Source organism: Echinops telfairi, unplaced genomic scaffold (genome assembly GCF_000313985.2).
Source record: "Echinops telfairi isolate 266 unplaced genomic scaffold, ASM31398v2 ScPeMD7_8;HRSCAF=38, whole genome shotgun sequence".
NCBI classification, from domain to species: domain Eukaryota; kingdom Metazoa; phylum Chordata; class Mammalia; order Afrosoricida; family Tenrecidae; genus Echinops; species Echinops telfairi.
The window spans coordinates 17,320,898-17,344,314 of NW_022103905.1; the positions used below are offsets into that span (position 1 = coordinate 17,320,898).

The 23,417-nt window shown below is 47.2% G+C and overlaps 2 protein-coding genes across 2 annotated transcripts in view; one reads left to right on the forward strand and one right to left on the reverse strand.

Annotated features, from left to right (window-relative positions):
- CCNB2 (cyclin B2) overlaps positions 1-2,311 on the forward strand; it is a 30,958-nt gene extending 28,647 nt beyond the window's left edge. The window contains exons 8-9 of the mRNA XM_004709460.2: positions 920-1,030; positions 2,070-2,311. Of these exons, the coding sequence (XP_004709517.1) occupies positions 920-1,030; positions 2,070-2,180 (222 nt within the window). The 3' untranslated portion in view covers positions 2,181-2,311. The remainder of the gene's footprint in view (positions 1-919; positions 1,031-2,069) is intronic.
- Positions 2,312-9,251: 6,940 nt separating this feature from the next.
- MYO1E (myosin IE) overlaps positions 9,252-23,417 on the reverse strand; it is a 261,215-nt gene continuing 247,049 nt past the window's right edge. The window contains exons 28-29 of the mRNA XM_045286475.1: positions 13,825-13,994; positions 9,252-10,144 (exon numbers count right to left, since the gene is read on the reverse strand). Coding sequence (XP_045142410.1) covers positions 10,068-10,144; positions 13,825-13,994 — 247 coding nt within the window. The 3' untranslated portion in view covers positions 9,252-10,067. The remainder of the gene's footprint in view (positions 10,145-13,824; positions 13,995-23,417) is intronic.

Genomic DNA, 23,417 nt, shown 5'->3' on the forward strand with positions numbered 1-23,417 from the left:
CCCCCTCCTCCCCCTCTCCCATGTCCCCCCGGAACTGTGAGTCCCGTTGTTTTCTCCTCCAGATTGTTCATCCAGCGATAAATCTCTTTCTTATACACATATGTGTGTCCATGGATTTGTTTTTCTAGTTTACCCAGACTAACACAGTGGGGGAGGGAGGGGATAAAAGAGGAGCTGATAACAAGGGCTCAAGTAGAAAGAAAATGTTTTGGAAATGATGACAATATATGTACAAGTGTGTTTAATACAAATGAATTATGGATTGTTATACGCTTTGTAAGAGACCCCCAATAAAATTATTGATGATAATAATAAAAGACTAAAGACTTAATAACCAAAAATACTACATGTTCTTTGACTGGATTAAAAAAAAATTCTAGCAAAGATCTTTTTTGAATAATTGGTGGTGTGCATCTTGATCACAAGCTAGATGATAGGGAATAGTTGATACTGCTCTTATTTGGTGATGGTTTTGGAGACAGGTGGGGAAAATGCTTGCCTGGAACATTTAGGAGTGACATGCCATTTTCAACTGGTTCAGTCAAGAATGTGTACTGTGTGGGCAGAGAAATAAGTTAGCAAAATGTTAATAACTAAAACCCTCTGGGTGTTTTGCAAAACCTCAAACAGAATTACTTTCTGACGCAGCAACTGCACACTTAGTCTTGAAGGCAGGAACTGAGCTACTGGTACACTGATAGTCATTGCAGCATGATTCTCAATAGCCAAAGGAGGGACAGCCCACCCATGTGTCCATCAATAAGATGACTAGATAAACAAACTGTGGTGTGTGTATCCCACTGGAAATTACTCAGTCATAGAGAGCCCCTCGTCCACGTTCCCGGAGTCCTGTCTCGTGGAGTGTCCTCACGCCCTCAAAGGCTCAGCCATCTCTGCCCTCTTGTTGCCTGTGTTGCAGAGTGTCAAGCAGGAGTACTACACTGGCTACCGAGAGAATGAAGTTCTGGAAGTCATGCAGCACATGGCCAAGAACGTAGTGAAAGTGAATGAAAACTTGACGAAGTTCATTGTAAGCACCGTTTTCTTCTGCTGCTGGGGAGCGCCTGGGCTTACGGGTTGCCTTTGTGGGCATTACGGGTTTGGTTGGTTGGTTGGTTGGTTGGTTGGTTGGTTGGTTGGTTTGTATCTTTCTAGGGTAGCGGGGATGGAGTGTGTTGATTAGTCTAAATTTTGGGGCAAGTGAACTTTATCTTTTTTGGGCACAAAGCCGATGGGCGAGTGATGTGTAGGCCTGATTTGTAGTCAGCCAAGCCTGCTGTTGGCCACCATCTGAGCTCCGTCCTCATAGCCGTGTCCTGGGAAGGCTGGCTATGTGGTCAGTAAGAGCAAGGGCACCTCACATGGCTTTGTGGGAGTTTGGTATTCAGGGTCTGTTGCTCTCAGGGTCTCTCTCCAGTGCCCTTTGGGCCAGTGACTGAGAGGCACCTGACTCATGAGCATGGTGAAGATAGCGGGCCAGGAGCCCTCTTTCATAAGATGCACCCAGGGCTGGGTGGCTATTTGTCAGTGGGCCCCCAGAGAGAGTAGGAGACAGGACATGTGCCCCTGTCCTGTGCTTGGTTGTCAGGTGGCCCCAAATAAAGGGTCTGCTGACCAAGTGCCAGGAGTTTGTACCACAGAAGACCCTCAGGTGTCCTCACAGTGGTTCACTCTGTGTGGGCTAGCATGAGTGAGCGCACTGGGGAAGCAGAATGTGTTCTCACACTGAGGGTCTTGTCTGGAGTCTGCTGGGCTCCAGGTGCCACTCACAGCTCTTGTCCCTCATGCTGCCAGTCCCAGGTAGCTTGTCCTGTCTCTGGCAACTGGGTGTGATAGGCACATCTCTCCGGGCGCTTACGGGAGGAAAACTAGCCTTTGACCCTTGAACTCACTTGATCTCCCAGATGAGTCTGATTTGGTGTGGACAGAGGGGTCAGGACTAACACGGTATGACTCCAGCATTCTTGCTAGCATCATCATACTAGGGGCCAGGGCTGGCCTTGCGTGACTTACCATGTAGACAAGGAGTAAGGTACAAGGTGGGGGTCCTGATGTGGCCCATCCTGCAGGCCATCAAGAATAAGTATGCAAGCAGCCGACTCCTGAAGATCAGCACGATCCCTCAGCTGAACTCCAAAGCCGTCAAAGACCTCGCCTCGCCTCTGCTGGGAAGGCCCTAGGCTGCTGCCACCTCGCCCTGGGAACTCTCGGCTCTGTACATAGTCCTCTGCGCTACTTCACCAACTGTCCTGAGACCCGCTTTCTAAATGTATATGGAGGAAAAATAAAGTTACCGATTTTTCTTAAGGTATCCCTTGCATTTTTATTTGTCTATTCTATATGAAGAAATCCATGTAAGGTAGATTTCACTTATAAAAAAAGTTTTGGGTTTATGAATAGCATGCAAATTATTGCCTCTGTGGCCTTAGGAAAGAGCTTCATACTCTTTTACAAAAGGGAAAGCTGGAACTAAATAATTCCTTCCCGCCTCAAAGCTGGCAAGTCCATTCCCACTCCTAGCCACCTCACACAGGGGGTTTCCTAGGCTCCCCATGGGAGTAAACCCCCTCAGCCTTTGTCCAGCAGAGTGGCTGATGGGGTTGAACCGCCAACCTTGTAGTTAGTAGTCTCCTGCCTGAGCCACAGTGCCACTAAGACCTCTTTATTCATTCCTAAACATCTAAAGTGTTAGATGGATTCATTACAAATTAAATAATGAGAAGATAAAAGTTTTTACTTCTTGAACTTCCTTGAATGCCCCCAATTCTTAAATAGAATCACTCAGTCCACTGGGGCACTGGCCACCAGAAATGACCATTGTAATGGGCTTGCTCTCAGAAGTGCAGCTGAGATTGGGAATGGCAGTGCTAGGGGGCAGGGGTGGGGCTCACTGCTGGGGCAACAAAATGACCCTGTGATATCCTCTGAAAGCTCAAATGTGGGGCTTTTCCTGCAATGCTGTTTCTGCTACATTAACCCGATCTATTGCCTTCCACTTGATTCTGGCCCAGAGACCCTGGAGGACAGACAGTAGAACTGCGTCCTGAGTTTCCAGTGCTACACATCTTCACAGAAGCAACTGCCTCATCTTCCCCTGTGGACTGGCTGGTGGGTTCTGATCTCCAACCTTATGACTAACAGCTGGTGGCTTAAACTGTGTTACCAGGCTCCCCTAGCTACATTATGGGGCCCTCTGGGCTGTTGGTACTTACACACAATTAGCATTGTTTTCTCAGGAGAAATGCTTTCTGAGGCTCTAATGTCTTTAAAAATCCAATATAAAAGTGAATCTCTTACAGCAAAAACTTCCCACTGTTAGTTCAGCAAGATATTGACATCCCCTGGGAAGAACTGATCAAATAGATTGGGAAGCATTGCAGACCTTTACAAGAGGTATAAACAACTCTGAGCGGCTTTGCGGTAACCGCAAATCCTCATTTCTGCTAGAGCTCGGTCCAACTGACTTTGACGTTGACAGTGAACCCAATAGGTGCTTTGCTTTGTGATTCAGGGATGACTTGAGTGTGTTTGCACTCATGGAGTGGGGCGCTGGTTCGGGTTGGCGGCTCACCTCCCATTTCTAGGCAGACCAGGGTTCTCACTCACTCACTCACTCACTCACTCACTCACTCACTCACTCACTCACTCACTCACTCACTCACTCACTGTCATTGAGTTGATTCTGATCATAGCAACCCATTAGGACAGGGTAAGAGAGCTGCCCTGTGGGTTTCCAAGACTAACTGTACAAGAGCGGAAAGACTTATCTTTCCCCCTCAGAACAGCGGGTGTGTTCTCACTGCCAACCTGCAGCTAGCAGCCCAACAGCATATAACTTACCCACATCACCAGGGGCCCTGGGTTAGGGCAAGTTTCTAGCAGTTAGGAGGAACTAGGTCTCATGGTGGAGGGGGTGGGGGGCATGACCTAGTAATAGCTTAAGGGTTTTATAAAATATCCTTTAAGTTGGTGAAATGAGTTCCCATGGCAGCCTAGACCAACTTCAGTTGCAAGTGTGAGTAGTTACAAAAATGAACTATGGAAGAAAGTGTATCTATATTTGAGAAGTTGTTTCTCAGAGATGCCTGAGTTCAACTTCTTACCAAGAAAGCATGGGTTTTGTGGATGTATTAAGTGGCCTGAGTCAGGAAGTTCTTCCAGGATGCTATTTAAAAAAAAAACACAAAAAAGACTACGAGATATTTTCTGATAGAAAAAGCAAGCTGAAACACGGGTATTAAGTAACGAAGCAAAGCCTGCCGGCTACTCTGAGGATGGGAAGAGTGCCATGAGACAAATAGACCCTGGGGGTGGAGGGACTTGTGGCTGGTGTTGGGAGAACATTGTGTACCCTCCAGATTGACAAGTTTGAATGAGGTGGGTGACGTGGCCTTTGACACACACAGGAGGCTTTTCATGCATGGGAAGGTGGAGGTGGAGAGAGTCTGAGCAAGAAGCATGGGAGGGAATGCTTGGAATGGCCAGGCATGTTTTACGCTCAGCTGGATCCATCATTCCTTTTTTTTGATAATAGGGAATGGGACCAAAGGTCTCATTTTTTATAATGGCTTTCTGCTGGACAGAGGCAACTGATGACTGTCCTGTCGAAGCACGGTCCGGCGAGCACTTTAGGGGCTGGAACCCAATCATATACAGCTCCGTGTAGGTTTGATTGGTGAAGGCACACATGTGCCCCCCCCCCCCCAAAGTTTTGAAAACAGCGGAATAGACAAGACCTGAAGCGCAGAATTATACATATTAAACGGAGAGGTCCCAGAGTGAATGGAGCCATGGGTCCCTTCGGGTGTTAGAGAGCTAGAGGGTATCGAGGACCATGAGGAAATTTTGAGGGGTCTTTTAATCTGATGTAAGCAGGTTGGTGGTACAAAGCAACGGCGGGTTGGGTGACATCCCAAAGGTGTGGGTTAACTAGAGAAGGTGGTGAAGGACAGGACTTGGTGGGGAGTGTCAGGACATTAGAGTTATTTGGGGCGAGATGGTGGCAGGAGAGTCTGTTGTGGCTTGTAAGAGAAGCAACACGTTTGGAGCCTGGAAAGCCCTTAGTAAATGAAAAGTTACTACTGTTCTTAATTTAGTAAGCATATCTCTGTCCAGTACTGGGATGGGACATTTTGGGATGACTAGAAATTGGTGTGAGGATTGTACATGATAAAGGCAACATAAGAGTGACTGTGTAAAGAGGGGTTGTGAGATCATACATGAGACCTCTACAATAGTGGTGGATGCTAAAGATGTTTGTCCTGAATGTTCAGGTAGTGTTCAGTAAGTGTCAAAAAGGAAAGCGATAGGCTTACCTGAGACAATGACCATTACCCAGGCTCTTGATGTGTGATCTCCATTGATCCTGGGCACGTCAATCCTCTGTGGCCAAGCCTAGAGTCCTGACAAAGAGGTGTCTTTAGCTGATTGCTCTGGAGGTGTTAGGAAAGGACTATCCTTCCCACAGTGCAATCAACTCCCCAGTGTCTTTTGTTTGCAGTGTGGGCAAGGCTTCAGCAGGGACAAGGATCGGGGCATTCCTGTGCCCAATGTCCCATCTGGGAACATTTAAAGCAGAGTCCAGGTGGCTTACCTGTTGGTGGCCCAGTGTTTATTGGTCTGGATTCACCCATATTGCCCTGAAGGGCCTTAGTCAGCATCTGATATTTAGCTTTGCCTCTTTGTAGTTTATCTAATTTCTCCTGTCCTTCCCTATTATTGAAAACTTTAAAGGCTGAATTGAGGAGGTCTCATTGTGGAGTTTGAGGGCCATCCTCAAGCCTTTTAAGCATTATCTTAACGTCAGGGCTCACTGTGAGATAAAGTACATTGGTGCCAGCTGATGTTGAGAAATCAGCCCTGGTGAACTTATGGAAAGCCTCCGAGAGGCAGCATAAAAACTGGGCAGGAATTTTTTTTTTCTTTCTCTTTTTTAACATTTTATTAGTGGCTCATACAACTGTTATCCCAATCCATACACACATCAATTGTGTAAAGCACATTTGTACATCGTTTCTCAAAACATTTTCTCTCCATTTAAACCCCCGACATTAGGTCCTCATTTTCCCCCTCCCTCCCCGCTCCCTCCTCCCGCATGAGCCCTTGATAGTTTATAAATGGGTATTTTGTCATATCTTGCCCTGTCCGACATCTCCCTTCACCCACTTTTCTGTTGTCTGTCCCCCAGGGAGGAGGTCACATATAGTTCCTTGTAATTGGTTCCCTCTTTCCTACCCACTCTCCCTTTACCCTCCCTGTTTTGCCACTCACACCACTGGTCCTATAGGGCTCATCCGTCCTGGATTCCCTGTATTTTCAGTTCCTATCTGTACCAGTGTACCTCCTCTGGTCTAGCCAGTCTTGCAAGATAGAATTCGAGTCATGGTAGTGGGAGCGGGGAGGAAACCTTTAGGAACTAGAGGAAGGTTGTATTTCTCATCATTGTTACATTGCACCCTGAATGGCTCATCTCCTCCCCAAGACCCCTCTGCAAGGGGCTCTCCAGTGGCCTACTAATGGGCTTTGGATCTCCACTCCGCACTCCCCCCATCATTCACTATGGTAAGATTTTTTGTTCTGATGATGCCTTACACCTGATCCCTTCGACACCTCGTGGTTGCATAGGCTGGTGTGCTTCTTCCATGTGGGCTTTGTTGCTTCTGAGCTAGATGGCCGCCTGTTTACCTTCAAGCTTTTAAGACCCCAGACGCTGTATCTTTTGATAGCCGGGCACCATCAGCTTTCTTCACCACATTTGCTTATTCAGGAATTTTTTTTTTTACTCCTGAAGGATTGCTCTTATTTTGTCTTAATCGACTGCTCTACTAGCCGTTTTTTGTAAGCCCTTAACGAGGTGCATGACCATGTCTTCTCAAAGAGTGTGCTCCTCATGACCCAGCTGATAATTCTAGTTGGGGTCTCGTCAGAGAACTGCACTCTCTCCCTGTCTTGTGGGGATAAAGTAATTGTAAGAATAATATAAATATTATGCCAAGTAAGATTGTATGACTGAGTGAGATATTTGAACTCTTTAATATAAGTGTCCTGGTCAGAGGAAAAGGGTCCCAGACACTTTTTGAGAACCTATAGGTCAAAAAGATAAAAAGGGATGTGTACTCTAATGAGTCCCCGCAGTTTTTGCCACCTCTCGGAGAAGGGGGAGGGGGCAGGGTCTGCAGGTAGAATGTTCAGATATATAGAAGAGGCTTCTGAGCAGGGAAGGGCTGAGCGCAAACGGGTGTGGGGTGCAGATCATGGCAGAAGAGGGGAAGGGGGGGAGGTTGTGTAGAAGATGGTGGCAGTGGGAAGGAAGATGGTGACAAAGGGGGAGGGAACGATGGGGGAGAAGATGGTGGGTCAGAGAATGGCGAGTTGGAGGAGGCGGAAGGAGCTGGTGGGGCTAAGGAGGAGAGTGGAGGAGGAGGAGGACAGTTGGAGAGGCGGAGGAGGGCTGTGGGCAGAGGAGCATGGTCGAAAGGATCAAAAGAAGATTCATTGTGAGAAGCGGCTTCTCCTGAGCCAGCAGGAGTTGGGTGGTGGAGCAGTTTGGGCATAGATGGGGGTGAGCGTGAAGGTAGAAAGAGATCTGTATATAGGGAACTTCTAGAAACTTGCTGTTATGTCAACAAAGTATCAAGGTCCGGCAGGACATTAAAATTGAGATTGCCATCTGTGGCCCTTTTGAGTTATTGCCTAATTTGTATTGAGGCCAAATCTGGTTACAAAGAATTAGGTGTTTAGGTCTAACGACTGGGTTTAGATCCAGAGGTTTAACATCAGTGAGAAGGCACCCCAGAGGCGAATTTGGGGGCAGCTTAAATTGGGTTCTTCCCATAGTGGGGCGTGAGTAAAATTTGAGCTCCCGAGAAGAATAATGGGCTCAGGGAGCAGATCCCTTGACGTGAGTATCAGATCCAGTGAAGTGAGTAGTGGGAAGCAGATCAGAAGGGCATCCCCCCTGCTGAGAGCTGTAGAGAGGTGGCAAACCTGAGACAGGGAAACTCAGGCACTTAACCCAGAATCAACTGGTGTGTGGATGCAGAGTCTATAATGGCAAGTGGAGAAGGGCCCTTAATGATACCTGTGCTGGCAGGTCTGGGAGGGGAGACTTGGTGGCCAATTGATCCAAGAGAGAGCCACTGCAGTTCTGGCACGGCATGCTCTCAATTCTGTCAACCAAGCCGAAAAGTGGGTGTCAAATCACAGGCTTTATTGGGAAGCACAGCCTGCCCGTTACTCTGAGGATGGGAAGAGTAGCCCTGGACAGATACCCTCGGGGTGGACAAATGGCTGCAGTTTGGAGCGCATCATGTATCCTTTCCGATTGGCAAGTTTGACTGAGGAGGGTGGGGCCCACGGGAGGCTTTTGGGAGAGAGGGGAGGTGTGGGGGGTGGAGAGAGTCTGTGAGCAAGAAGCGTGAGAGGGAACACTTGGAATGACCAGGTGCAGTTTTACACTCAGCTGGACCCGTCAGTTTCCTTATGTGCCTAGACAACAATTTTACCAATGAAGAATAAGATGCAAAAGTGAGAAACAATAAGACATTTTTATAGTTTAGTGGGCTGTGTATTGGGCCGTTAGCCACAAGGTCAGCAGTTCAACCCCTCTAGCAGCTCTGTGGAAGAAAGATTAGGCTTTCTACTCCCATAAAGATTTACAGCCTCAGAGCGCAGAGGGGCACATCCACTCTGTCCTATAGGTTTGTTATGAGTCAGACTCAATGGCAGCGAGTTTCTATCTTTAAAAATTTTAATAAAGCTATGATTTTTTTTAAAGCAATACTTTTTGACTCATCCTCAGGTTTGGCTCAGTCCATTGACCTACACTGCCCTTGAGTCATTTCTGACTCAGTGAGCCTATAGGACAGGGTAGAGCTGCCCCTTTGGGTTTCCGAGACTCACACCTAACAACACCGGATACTGTCTCCTTATCGTGATCGGGTCACAAGATGGAGTTGAAATACGGAAACTACTATCTTAGTCTCTGTTCTTAAAGTGGAAAACACAGGAGACTTAAAATGGCTTCTTTGTTTCAAAGTCCTATGAATATATTTGTTGCCATTCTATATAATCTGATCATCCCCCACCCGCCTCAGGGGATGGGGTTACTGATATAGGTGTGCTTCGGCCAAATCCTCATTCCCCAGAGAGCATAGTGGCAGCTTGGAGGAGGAGAGACCTTCCACCCACTGAGGCAGTCCGTTGTTCCTAGCTTTTTGGTCAAAACGGCAGTAAACACAATGGAGAATGAGGCGGTTCGTGGATTCCTTTATTTATTCAGGTGGAAGGGACCCAGATGGAGATTACTCATGAGGCAATGGTGAGAAGGGCTTGCTGGCCCGAGCTAGAAAGCGGTAACACTGATTCTATAGTTGAATGGGACTAGTGCATATTTGTAAGTACCTGGTGGGAATCTTGTAATAAAACTTACCCTATGTGTAAGTACAGTGGATTACTACTTAGTACATTCATACATGTTTCTACCATCTCGAGATTTTTGTATATACAGTATATGATCTGTTTTTATAAATGTACAGCTTGGAAGAAAAAAAAGATCCTTAGGTATAGCATTAACAAAAACCAACATGGCCAGCCACATCCCAATAGAAAATCCAGAGACATAAGGCCGGCAGCCCAACCAAGTATAAACCAGCACCCTCGGAGGCGGCAGGCCGTGCTCACCTCTGGCCTGCGCGTCCACTTACTGAGCCCAGCCTGCACAGTGCCGCCCTCCCCAAAGCAGGCAGCAGAGAGGAATGTATGTGTCAAGTATGGAAAAGGGAAAAAAAAGTGCTCTTCAACTAAAGGCACTTGTCAGCGGCCACCTGCAGCCCTCTCCTGGGCCTGGTGAGAGGGTCAACAGGCTGGACCGGTTCACCCCCTCGCCAGGTTTAAATACAATAAATAAATCTTGGTGGGTGGTGGCTTTGCCCTCTTGGGTTCCAATGAAGAGTTGACCTTTTAGGACATGGGGGAACACCCGGTGTCGACTAGCTCCAGGCCTTGCTCGCTGTGATGTCCCCTCCGTCTATCTGTGCCTGGCCCTTCACCCAGTGCAGCAGTGTCTCTCAGATCTTGGTCACGTAGTTGTTGGGGAACAAGCCCTGCTTGCCTCGTAACCGGCCGGTCCACCAGCCCGAAGGATCTGCGGGAGGGAAAGATGGAGAATGGGGGGGGAGGGTTTAGGCTGCTCAGCTCTAGCCCAGGGGTTTATCCCGCAGGCAAAAGGGATCTGGCTTTTTTCCCACTTTGATAATTTCCTTATTCCCACCCCCACCCGGACTTGTTGATAATGTCGTTTTACTATAAATGAAAACGTTTGTTTGAGGTACAAAGGAACCCTTTCCCCACTGCAGCCCGGGGTGAGTCATTCAGAGGTCTTCCAGGAAGGCCCTGCTGAGAAGAAGGGTGGCTGAGCTACAGGCTTGGGACTAGTGACTGCCAGGCTGGCAACCCAATCTGTCAGGACCTCAGCCATGGCCATTGGTAGCTGCCCTGCCTCTTGGCATTCTCTACTAACAACGACCATGTGACAGAGTAGAACTGTCCCCAAGGGTTTCTAGGCTGTAACCATTACAGAAGCACAGCTCTGCGCCTTCCCCTCACAGGGCCACTGGGTGGATTTGAACTGCCAGCCTTTTGGTTAGCATTTACTCTCCTTGCAAACCTTTCTGCCACTTATCTCAGTGTCTGTCCCTGGGCCTATCACGTCGGCAGCGCTCAACTTTATATCCCTTCACCTGAAATCCTGAATCCTCCTTCCTTACACAGAAAATAGGCCCTTCTGTACTTCACTATGCTGTCATTGTAGAAATCCTCCTCTATGCTGGTATTATTCGAGAAAACAACCCCCCCAGCATTTTACATTTCATTTTAAAAAATTTAAATATCTGATCTATTCGGAACTTAATGTAAAGGGTGACATATGAACCCAAAGTAAGTATTTTGGCATAGGGATTTGAAAAACTTCTTAAAATAATGCTACATTCCTCCCTACCCCCCAAAGTTGATTTCAAAGGTTCACAGTGTGGGAAGTATTCCATAAGTCACTTGGTGAGTGACAAACATTGACTGGAGCAGATGTGAATTTGTTACGGTGTGTCTGCCCACTGAGTGTGGACCCTCACACACTGCTCAGGTGGTATCTGAGTGAGTTAGCTAGTGACAAGTCCCCCTGGGACCTGCGGGGCATTACGTAATGTATGATGCAGACCCTGATCTGAACTTCCCAAACAGCTCCCGACTCCAAGGGCTCGGTCCAGAGGAGGAAGCCCATCTCACAGTTTATTCTCTGCCGGTGTCAGAGTAGGTGAGATGCTGGACTGATTACTAGACAGGCCCTGCAGGTCTTGCCTTCCCCAGCCTTTCCCCACTTCTCGACTGACGTGTCAGTCTTATTACTCCAGGTAAAGAAAGGGCTAATGCTACGTGGAAAATATTTTCTCCTGTCGGTTCTCTAGCATTTACCTCTGATCCTGATGCTTCTCACCTGCAGTGGGGTTTGAGTGTGCTTTTTACTGAGGTGCACTCCTATCTAGTTTGGGGGTTTTAAGTTTGCACTGGAAGGCTTTTCCCCTCCAGAGATGAATATACGACTAGTGAGTTTTAGATCTGTAGCTATCTGACATTTATGAATGAGGTAGAGGATCAACTTTATTTCCTTTTCAAGATGGGCAGTCATTTTCTTTCCTTTCTCCATGGATTTCACGCGTCACCTTTATCATCTGCTATCTTTCTGCCTGATTCTTGCTTATCCCTGCAGGTGCACACACATCAGAAGTGAACATTAATATTCACTTGAGAGTTAAGTGCAGGTACAATGAATGCTGTGTAACCAGCACTGGATCTAGTTCCAGATCCATCTTTTTATCACCTCAAACGGGAACGCTACACCCTATTATTTTTCATGGTTTAAAAAAAATTCACACCAAAGTTCACGGAATAACTATAGCAAGCTTATTTAGCCAATCCCACTATTGGGTCTTGTTTGGACTGAGCTGAAGCAGGTCAGGGCCCTGCTTCCCTTTTCGTCCTCAGAGGTCAGCAGCTCCCCCCAAAGAGGGGACCGAAAAACAATGCCTGACTCCCTGATGCTAAGTGGTCAGCCTGCCTGCAGGAACGGATAAACTACATGCTGAATCACAAATCCTGCTGCTGCAGCAGGAGCCCTCTCTCCCCACTTTCCTTTAAAAACCCCAGACAAAGTCCGCCATCTCCCTGGGCTACTTGCTAGACCACGGACTTTGCCTGGCTGCTCTGCCTCTGACTTCACCTATTCTATCCTGACTTTGTTCTTGTCCTGTGTCTCAGTTTACCTCTCAGGTCTCCTAATATTTTCACTGAACAAGGCTGGTGATAAAAAACCTCTGCTTACCAAAGTTGATTTTTAACAAATTTTCCCCTACACCTTTGAAGAAGGACGTTAAGGAGATAAAAGTAAGGCTCAAGGCCCTTAAGATGGGCTCTAGAATGCTCCCTGGGGAAATCACACCCGCCACAGCACCTGTGAGAAGCACAATTCCAGGCCTTGTCCTGGGCCATCTTTGTTCAGAGAAAATGTTTGTTGTGTGCAATAGACCCAGGAGAACACACAACACTTCCACAGTTTCTATGTGTCCAGTCCACTGGCACAAATTACATTCTTCAAATTGAAGTACGAGGGTGGTATATGGCTATGAGTCATAACTAAGGGGACCAGATTTTAACACTGGCAAAGCAGGACACCACTGATAAAACTCATATCCTGGTGAAATAGCCACACGGCAGCCGTAAACCCTAGCTTGTCGTGCGCTCTTTCCATAAATGGGGACTTTTTAAAAACGCCACAGGACATGGGAAAAATTGTTAAAAAGCGGGACAGTCCTGATTTTTGGAAAGAATGCACGACAAGCTAGGGAACGGTAAATTTGGTCCATATAGATCAAATTTTTAATCAAGAACACCCCCCCACCCTCCCCCCGCCAATAGTGTCCCACTTTAAATCTGGTCACCTTACTAACCTGACAAGATGGTTGGGGCCCCCAAAACAAGCCCTCTGAGCTTTTCCATCTGCATTGGTGTCGGCATCCCAATCACGAGTCCTTTCGGACTCTGGTCCCTCCCATGACTGATGGATTGATCTGACACCAAGCATGGTTTTGAGACCCATTTCTTTTGTTTTCCAACTTCAATAATGACTTTAGGACCTCATATTGATAGTTTGTCCCATTTAAGATTTAATAAAGGGGCCTCTATAAAATACATATTCAGATAGGGTCTCCCCCACCTCACGAACAATTCCACTTACCTTCATTGTATGGAGGTCATGAAGTTTAGGGAGGGGGGGGCAGGCCCATCCCCTTTTATGAGAGTGGAATCTAGGGACTTTGTCCAATGATCAAAAGGGACAATATCAGACATGCTTTAATTGATTGGTCTGTAATTGCTGCAGCCATTTTGTTACCACAAGGCAACCAAGTATGAAGAGTATAAAAAAGCAACAGCTATAAACCAGATACCAAACTCACTGCTATCTTGCTGACTCTGACTTCCATGGCCCTAAATGATAGTTAACTGTCCTTTACGGAATTTCCAAGCCTCATCCTCCCAAAGAGGAACGGTTGGCTTTGAACCACTGACCTTGCAATTAGCAGCTCAACGCAGAGCCCAGGGCTCATTAGAAGCACGAAAAAAAATGAAGCTGGATCAGACTGAGCCTGCCACTGTGAGTTTCAGTTAGAGGAGCGCATACATCCTCTTGTGCTAGAAGAGTTTTTAATAGCAAAGCGACTAACCTATGCTTTTTTTTTTTGGGGGGGGGTCTCCATTAGCTAGCCATGTGCTTACCTTCTTTGATAACATCAATAATGTCATTGGCATTGAAGCTGAGTTCATCTGTGTCCTGAGCATCATAGGCGTAGAGAGCCTTGCACTGGGGCACCTGAGGCTTGGGTTTGGGCTGGGGTTTCGGTCTGCCCCCTGCTGGGGGAGGTCGACTGGTGGTTTGTCTCCGCACACTGTGGAGAGAAAGGGGACCAATGAGAGGCAGTAAGCACAGAGTAGTATTCAGGAGAATGAGGCCCCAATTCTGCTCAAATTCCAGCTCAGCTCTGCTTTGGAAGCCAGCAAGCAGCCTCAGGTTCACTCCCTATATTTTCTCTAAGCATACAAATACGCTCCTTGGCAAGACCATTGCAAATGCACTTATCATTAGCTGTCAATTCTAACTCAGTGACCTCCTAAGGAACGTTGCTCTGAGGTGCCAGCAAGTCTACATAGCACAGAGACCCCATGTGACAAGAGTCACATAGGACTGGCTCAGTGGGGTTTCCTGGCCGCAAATCTTACAGATCCTGTAAGAGTTACAAATCCTGCAGATTGCCAGGACTTTCTGTGGTGGAACCACTGGGTGGGTTTGAATGCCAACCTTCTGGTTAGTAGCCGAGCGCTTAATCACCGCACCACCAAGACTCCTTTAACAAACGTAATTGCCAGTATGATGGTCATTTCCACACAAGGAAGAGGTAGAAAAGACACATAGCCACAGAAAAGTTTACAAACCGTACACCGCCCCCATGATTTTAAAACCTTCGTGGAAAATGCATATTTTCCTATGCAGGGGATTTCACGTGTTTTTTTTTAAGGATAAAAATAAACTCATACTATCTTTTTTTTATCTGAGGCAGTGAGTGAGACAGTGAGAGTGAGCGTGAGACAGTGAGGCAGAGAATCAGACAGTGAGTGAGTGAGGCAGTGAGAGTGAGAATGAGACGCAGTGAGTGAGGCAGTGAGAGAGTCACTAACTTTCTATAACATGTCTGAACAGATCTAGTTTGAGGTATGAAGGAAGACAGGACATCAGTTTGAAAAGAACCCCTTATTATAGCCACATCAGTTCTGCTAAACTTTTAGGTAAGAACAAACATAAAAACTTATGGCTAGTTTTGGGTGGAAGAAATGTGAAACCACTGATACTTTATGAAAAGTTTATGGGTATAATTCCCCAAAGAGATCAGCGGTTTACAAGCAGATTACTTATTTTAAGAAGGAATGAGACCATGTGGAAAATGAGGCCCACAGCCCAGGCCCACACCAATTTTCAAGGAAAAAAAGTCTCCTTGTTTAAGCTTTAATTAAGGGGACACCAATGATTAACAGTAGAAACATCCAGTCAACACCATAGACATCTCAACTGATTCAGCACACACAATTCTGACTGAGTTAAGCAAACTTTCTGCTCTGAGTCCCCAAACAGTTATGCCCAGATCAGTGCGCATAAGAGCAGAGTTTTCAATGGAAATTTTAAACAAGTGGGAACAAGAGCCTGAAGTATTTCTTGGAGAAACTGTAACAGGACAGGAGCCATGCTTTATCAGCATGTTCCTGAAAACAGCACCATCAGAGCAATTGCTATCAAGATGTAGAAGTGGTCAGGTCAAGGGCACAATTCGTGGAAACAGTTTTCCGAGAGCCTTAAGGCATTTTACTTGTTGGTTTTCTGCGGGGCCAAAGAACAATGGCAGCTGTTTATTATGAGGCTGTCTGGAGAAAGCGAGCTAAAGCTTTAGTAGAAACTGTATAGGGAAGCTTCACCAGAGTCGGTCCTTCTCTGGCTCATTCCTCTCATTACACGAGGGTGACTTTGTGAGAGTTTTGATGGAAATCATGAGGCATCAACGTCACGGTCCTGATTTGGTTCCTTCTGACTCTTTGCTTCTGAAACTCAATTTAAATGGTCATGGTCCCCCCCCAAGTTTGGAAATGGAGCTTTTTCTGATGGCAGAGAAGCCTGAGCTTGCCCCTCCCCCTAGCGATCTCTCCAGAAGCATCCGCCACCCTTTGTGTGCTAGTGTCTCCTGCTTTTCCCCGGTTTTACCACATGTGTAAAGATTCCTTTTTTCTTTTCTCTTTAAGTACTTTCACTGGGGGCTCTTACATCTCTCATTACAATCCACACAATCATCCATGATGTCAAGCACATTTGAACATATGCGGCTATCATCATTTTCAAGGCATTTTCTTTCTACTTGGGCCCTTGGTATCAGCTCCTCATGTTTCTCCCTCCCTCCCTCGTGAGCCCTTGATAAGTTATAGATTATTATTTTCATATCTTAAAGCATTGGTGTAAATATCCTTGACCAGGATATTAGTTTGCTGTCTTTTAAAAACTATGCCAAAGGAATCGTCCCCTGTCAGGGTTTCTTTTTCTTTCATTTAAAAAAATCATTTTCTTGAGGGCTTGTATAACTCTTAATCACAATCCACACATTCATCCATTGTGTGTCAAGCACATTTGTAGCCCCCATCATTCTCAAAACATTTGCTTTCCACTTGAGCCCTTGGCCCACTCAGGGTTTCCGGTGTGAACCTGTGTCGATGCAGGTAGTTCAAACTACCTGTATGCAATGCCTCAAACTATTCCACTTCAGGAAGGAATGTCACAATTTGCTGATCCAGTACACTGCTGATGGCCATTTGGGTGGAATCCCAGCTTTTGACTATTGTGACAAAACGCTGCTGGAATAGAATGTTTACCTAGAGCAGACCCCCGCCCCCTTCCAATCATGCTAGGGTAGGAGAGAGCGCTGTTGGGGAGGCTGTCCTGTGCTTTGCTGGCTGGTTAGTAGCACCTCTAGGTTTCCCCACTAGATGTCAGTGGCATCCCCTAACTCAGGCCAGACAGTCAAAAAGTCTTCAAACTAGAACCCTAACAGGTCTCTGACTTTACATTTAATCTTTGCACCCTCTTCCTAGTTAACCTACTGGCGGCCACCAGGGACCCTCTAAACATTGTCGCCAAGGCACACCACTGTACCTGGAGCCCTTTACACGCCGATCTCAAACAATCACTGAGTATCTGCATGACCTTCATTTAACAAGAACAACACAGAAACACAGGCCCTCTTGTCCACCCGTCTCCCGGCGGAACAACCAACCAGAGGAGAGCACCGCTCAGGTGCTAACAAAGGCATCTCAACTTCAGCTGTGATCCAAGTTAACAGGCTGGCTCTGGGGTCCCTAAAACTTCCAAGAGGAAGGAAGGAAAGGCAGGGTCTTTCCTGGGGCCTGAATTCTGGCAGGAAAAAGCACACCCAGCGTGAGCTGTGCTCACCGGGGCGTGGTCCTGCACCCCATTCAAAGCCTGCCCAGCCGGCAGTACCAGTATGTAGGCAGAGATGTGGACCAAGATGCTGGTGAACAAGTCAGAAGAAGAGTGGGGAGCTGGGGCAGCACCCTCCCAGGCAGGGGCTAGAGTCCTTGGGGGCAACCTGGGCGCCTCCTGCATAGAAGGCAGCCGTCCAAGGTCCCTCAAGCTTGCTCCTTTCAGTGACCCCCCCCCCCCTTTTATCTAAGAAAAGGCGTTTTATAGGCCATTACCATGACATAATTTCCTGTGCAGTGTCTATTAGAAATACTCTCAGTGCTGGAGAAGCGCTTTCTTTTTTTGAAAGCTGGCCGGGCAAGCTCACTTTTAATTAAGCAACGTACCTATCAGGGATGTGTCAGAGTTTGGTTAATAATTTCTCCTGATTTCTCAGCAACCAGGAAGTGACAGGAGAAGGTGGAGGTGCGGGCGAATCAGAACACCCAGGAGGCAGGGTGGCCTCTAGCTTGGAAGGTTAGCCTTCCGTTAGTTCAGGGGTGGTGCAAATAACCGAAGAACTTGATTGCTAATCACAACGCGGAGGGTCTAGTCTACCCAGAGGTGCCTCAGAAGAAAGGCCTGGCCATCTACTTGTGGAAATCAGCCTGGAAAAGCCAGTTCTCATGGACACACATGTCATGGCTGTGAGTCTCATCTACTCAACAGCAGCTGGTTTGGCTTATGTCCTGAGGGGGAGTGGAGGGTGGGAGGGAAGCCGATTGTTACTGGCACAGGATGGGGGTCTCTGGAACCCCAAAGAGTGAGAAACCAGACACTCACAAGCCCCCTCAAGGGTGTGACAAGGCCTCTCAGTGGGAAGAAGAGAATGACAAAAATCTTCCCGTCTTCCATGCCACTCAGGCAGCCGTCCTAGGAGTCATGCCCCATCCCCCCGGCTCTGACCAGCACCTGCTTCCATCCCGCGCTCCTGGACCCCCATCCCTCTACCTTAGATGGGAGCGGCTAACCACAAGGTGGGCGTTTACTGGCAAGAGACATAAAACCAGGGCAGACCAAGAATACTTGCTCCCACCATGTGGGTCTCCTCAGAGAAAGGCGGGACAGGCGTCCAGACCAGAAGAGAAAAAGTGAAACCCTTGGAAGATGAGATGCTCTGGCCCATAGAAACTATTAACGAGTACACAGAGGTCCTATCCGCACTAACACCCAAGTTCAGCAGGCCCATAGGGTACAAGATCCATGCACACAATCTAACTTCCTTGCTCTTCCAATGAACCATCCGAAAATGCGATTAAAACAACTTGAGCCTCGAACTACCTTCCTATCGGGCTGCAACCATTGTCATCTTGGATCGAGCTCCATCGGTGGCCAGGTGACCACCCTAATGATGTGACTTGAACAAGTATCTCTTACTGGTTCCGTGACAGAAATGTCTTCCCTGGCTTTTTGAATGGTGTTGGGGTATTTTCCTTCTTAGGCATTAACATGTGAGTTTGTCTGTACGCGATTATGTTCTTACCTTTACCACCTTCGCACGAGTTTTTTGTTTTCTCTGGGTCTCAGCTGTGAAGCACAGGACGATGGATGCATAATGATAATAACTGATACCAGGGTTACAGGGAGTACAGGGGTGGGGAGGGTGGATGATAGGGATTTCAGGAGTAAATAATGAAGATGGGAGGGGGGAAGGAGCATTAAAACATTGTGATAGCATAACTTATTTCAAAAGTGATTTCACCATGGGGCATGGGCTGCTCTAAAATGGATGTGGTGGTGATTGTACAATTCTCCGTGTTATGACTGAATGATTGAACTACTGAATTATATGTAAATTACTTGGTAGAAAGGCTCAAATGGCCTTAAAATGCAAAACCATCCAAACACACAAGCCTGACTGTCTCTTTCACGTCACTAGATGGCGATCCTGTGTAATGAATAATTAGGAGGCATAATAATGCCTTTCTTTTGCCCGACAGAAATTGATTAATGAGGTCTTTGAGGCTCACTTAGCTTTCCCTCTGGGCCAGGAGTGGGATGAGCCAAGTTCAGTGAAGAGGGAATCACCCCCCAGCACACACAGGGCACCAAGCTCACTGGCAGGAGCTGGCTCAGTGCAGGTAGAGAGCACTGGCTTACATTTTCAGGGATTTTGTGAGGCAATTGTTAAAATAAAAACTACAACACACACACACACACTGACAGTTACATAATTTATCTTAAAGGCAAATATGTGCTCCCCACTCACCCCTTCCTAATTATTTTACCATAATGAGTGGCAATCCTGTTCTTTTTTTAAAACTCACTGCTGTCAAGTTAATTTGGACACATAGAGCTTCCAAATAGATGACCTCAACATGGCACCCCCATCCCTTTCCTTGCTCCCCAGCCCCAGGAGCTGCTAGTGGGTTTGAACAGCTGACCCTGAGGCCAGCAAGCCAATGCTTACCCTACAGCGCAACCAGGACTCCTCGGCTGTCATGTGGGAAACTGACCATGATGAGGGCTATTTCATCACAGGAACCAGGCAACATGACAACGCTGGCTTCTTGTCCTCACAGAACTGTGGGGAAACGCTGCCCACCTCTCCCCGCCCCCACACCAGGGCTGGGACCAACCAGTGCTTGTTGCCCCAGCTCCTGGAGGCCTCACGCACAACAAAACCAGACTCGGCCATCCAGTGATGGTGGTAGATCAGGCCACTGCCATCCGTAGGGCCGCGTTGACTGGTTTCCTTCCTAGTCTGTCTGACTCTGGAATTTCCACTGCAAGCCGTTCCCATGCCTTGTACATCGGCATGAGGGGCCGGTGAGAGGGATGCACAGGGCAGGAATGGGAGCGAGGAGGAGGACAGCTCTAGCACCCAATCCCAAGAAAGCAGCTAGCCCACTGCCACTGCGCAGTCGCCGGCCCACAGCGGCCCCAGAGGACAGAAGAGACCTGCCCCTGTGCGTTTGAGAGCGCAGCCCTTCACGGAGGGACGGCCCGCCCAGCATGTGTGGTCCCTCTCAGAACGCGTTGCTTCTATTTGTTTTGGGATAAGTTTGACACTCCAAGCTACTTTGTGCTATTTGCATTCCTGGGAAGGTTCCTGTTATTGAAAACGGTGTCACAAAATCATCTCACCGGGGAAATGGAGGGTGGTTGCAAGAACTTCAGATGCACAGCAACAATGTCATTTTCCCCCCTGTTGACATGTCAGTAATAAAGGCTCCTTTTATACCAGGGAAGTTCAAAGCATTCCTGGAAAAAAATCCCATAATCTTTTCATTCCATTTCCTCACAAACTTTCGAAAGCCCCCTCATGCATGTTAACATACAGTTATAAACCCACACATCACCCAGCAGACTCCGTGTTTATAAGTAATCTAGGTTCTTACTGCTAGAGCCATCTTTTCAGGATGAGCTGGCATACCCCACTGTATGCTCTTTCCCACCCATTATAGAAACACCTACAGAGAAAAGCCAGGCCACAACAACTTCTCTTTGTAGTGGGTCCTTTTCTGGGCACAGTGATAGATCTCTAATGCAATCACATAATAGCCCAAAATGCAGCCATCGCTTCCTACTCACTGAGGTGCGTTCTAGCCAGTGCAGGAAATGCCCGTATTCATGACTGGAGACCAGGAGCTCTCTGGCTCAAGACGTCAGGATACAATGGGCACTTCAACCCCATGCTGAATCTCACACGATTCCAGATGAGCCCACAGCTCAGAGAACAAAATGCTGGGTCAAGGGCTTATGAATTCCCTCGGGCCAAGGAATGCCTGTCGCTTTCCAAGAGAACTCAGTGGTTAGGGTGACAAGACCAAAGAATGGGCTATGGATTCAATTGTGTCCCTCAAAAATGGATGTTGAGGTCCCGACCCCGTGGTGTTTTTAGGTACGCTTTGGGCTGCTAACTAGAAAGTTGGTGGTTCAGGCCCACAAGTGACTCCGAGGGTGAAAGATGAGGCACAGGTTTGCAGCCCCAGGCTCTCGACAGAGGATTGGTGTGGAGCTGGAATGGGCACGATGGTAGTGGGTTTGAGTTGTGGGGGGTGAACCCTAAGCCTAATTAGTTCTGAGTTGTAAAAAGAAAGAAAGAAAATGAGATGCCAATGGCAGATTGGCTACAAGCCAAGGCGCCAAGGAATCTAGGCAGTAAAAACAAGAAAGAAAAGGGCAAAGTGGATGGACAAAGAGACTCTGAAACTCACGCATGTAGATTGGCTAAAGCACATGGAAGAGATGATGAATTAAAAGAGTTGGAGTGGAAAATAAACAGGAAGAACACACAGCATATCTCAAGCTGAAAGACCTTAAGATAACATGTAAGCCTCAGGTCATGAATAAGGAAGAACACAGAGAATTGATGCATCTGAATTATGACGTTGGTAAGTAATATCGAAAGCACGTTTGTGATATTGAAGGATTCTGTATGCAAAATATTGAACAATGCAGGCAGCATCAAAAGAAGATGGAAGGAGTGAATACACAGGGTTACTGTGTCAACAAGTCTCCTTCCCAGTGTCCGATCAGACACCAGTGACCTTGAGGGAAGAGGCCCAAGCTACACTGACAGTCTGAGCGGAAAAACAAGGCTCTCAGAATGGACAGAATATCAGTCAAAATGTTCCCATGAGCTGCTGTTTGCAGCGCTGGAAGAACTCACTCATCTATGCCAAGACCCGACACAACAGAATGCTGAAAGTATCAAACAAAATTGCATGCAAGTAAAATCTCGTGGAAGACAATCACAGCAAAGGGCAGCACAGGGGAAGAGGCGGGGGCCCGAGGAGGCAGAGACCACCAAAAAGATGTTACTTCCCCCCACAGAAGGGTTTCAAGGAAGGGACGATTCAACCAGGGTGCAGTGTAGCCCCGATGAAACACACACCATTCCTCCAGTTCCTGAATCCTTCCTCCCCGCCACTACCACGACCCAGTTCTACCTTACAAATCAGGCTGGACGAGTACGCGCATTGATACAGATAAGAGCTCTCGACACATGGAATTCAGGACAGATAAGCCCCTCGGGAACAGTAGTAGGAGTAGCGATATCATGAGGGTAGGGGGATGAATAACAGAAATGTGGGTGAAGGGAGACAACGGACAGTGTAAGACACGAAATAACAAAAATATATAATTGATCAAGAATTCATGAGGGAGGGAGGGGAAAAAAGAGGAGCTGATACCAAGGGCTTAAGTGGAAAAAAAATGTTTTGGAAATGGTGATGGCAACATATGTACAAATGTGCTTAATACAGCTGAATGATGGGTTGTCATAAGATTTGTAAGAACCTCCCTGCAGTAAAATGATTAATAAAAAAATCTTTTTAAAGATGTTTAGGTTTATTTGTGTTCAGTGACTCTGCAAAAGTGTTTGACTGTGTGGATCATAACAAATTATGGATAACATTGAGGAGAACAGGGATTTCAGAGCACTTCATTGTGCACATACAGAACCTGTTTTACCAGAACAAGGGAATGTGGTGTGGCTCAAAATCAGGAAAGGTGTGTATCAGGGTTGTGGTCTCTCACCACACTTATTCAACCTGTATGTTCAGCGAATAATCCAAGGAGCTGGACTCCACGAAAAAGAAGAAGGTGGCATCAGGGTCGGATTAGCAACAATCTTTCATATGCAGACGGCACAACCTTGCTGGCTGAAAGCGAGGACTTGAAGCACTTGCTGATGAAGACCAACAACTGCAGCCTTCAGTCTGGATTGCAGTTCAGTATAAAAAATCACCAAATCCTCACAATTGGACCAACAGACAGCAAGGATGGAGAAAAGATTGATGTTGTCAAGGCTACACAATCAATGCTCATGGGAGCAGCGTCAGGAAATCAAATGACGTGCTGCATTGGGCACACGTGCTGCATGAGAAACTCTTTTAAGTGTTGAAGAGCAGGGATGTCACTTTGAAGACTCAGGTGCACCTACCCCAAGCCATGTAGTTTCAAGTGCCCCATATGCATGTGAACAGTGAACAACGAATAAGGGGGAACACGGAGAACTGATGAGTCTGAATTAGGACGCTGGCACGTAATACTAAAAGCACCCTGGACTCTGAGAAGAATAAACAAATCCGTCTTGAATAAAGTATCACCGGAATGGCTCTGAGACATGAAGAGGGCAAGACTTTGTCCCACATACTTTGGACATGGAATCAGGAGAGATGAGTCCCGGGAAAGGACCTCATGCTGGGTAGAGGGTCGGCGGGTCAGGGCCAGGCGCTGTTTTGTTCTGTTGGGCATAAGGGCATGATGAGTTGAAACCAACTTGCTGGCATCTACCAACACCAACACACGAGGAAGGAATCAATAGAGTTGGCACCCTGATTTGGGCTTT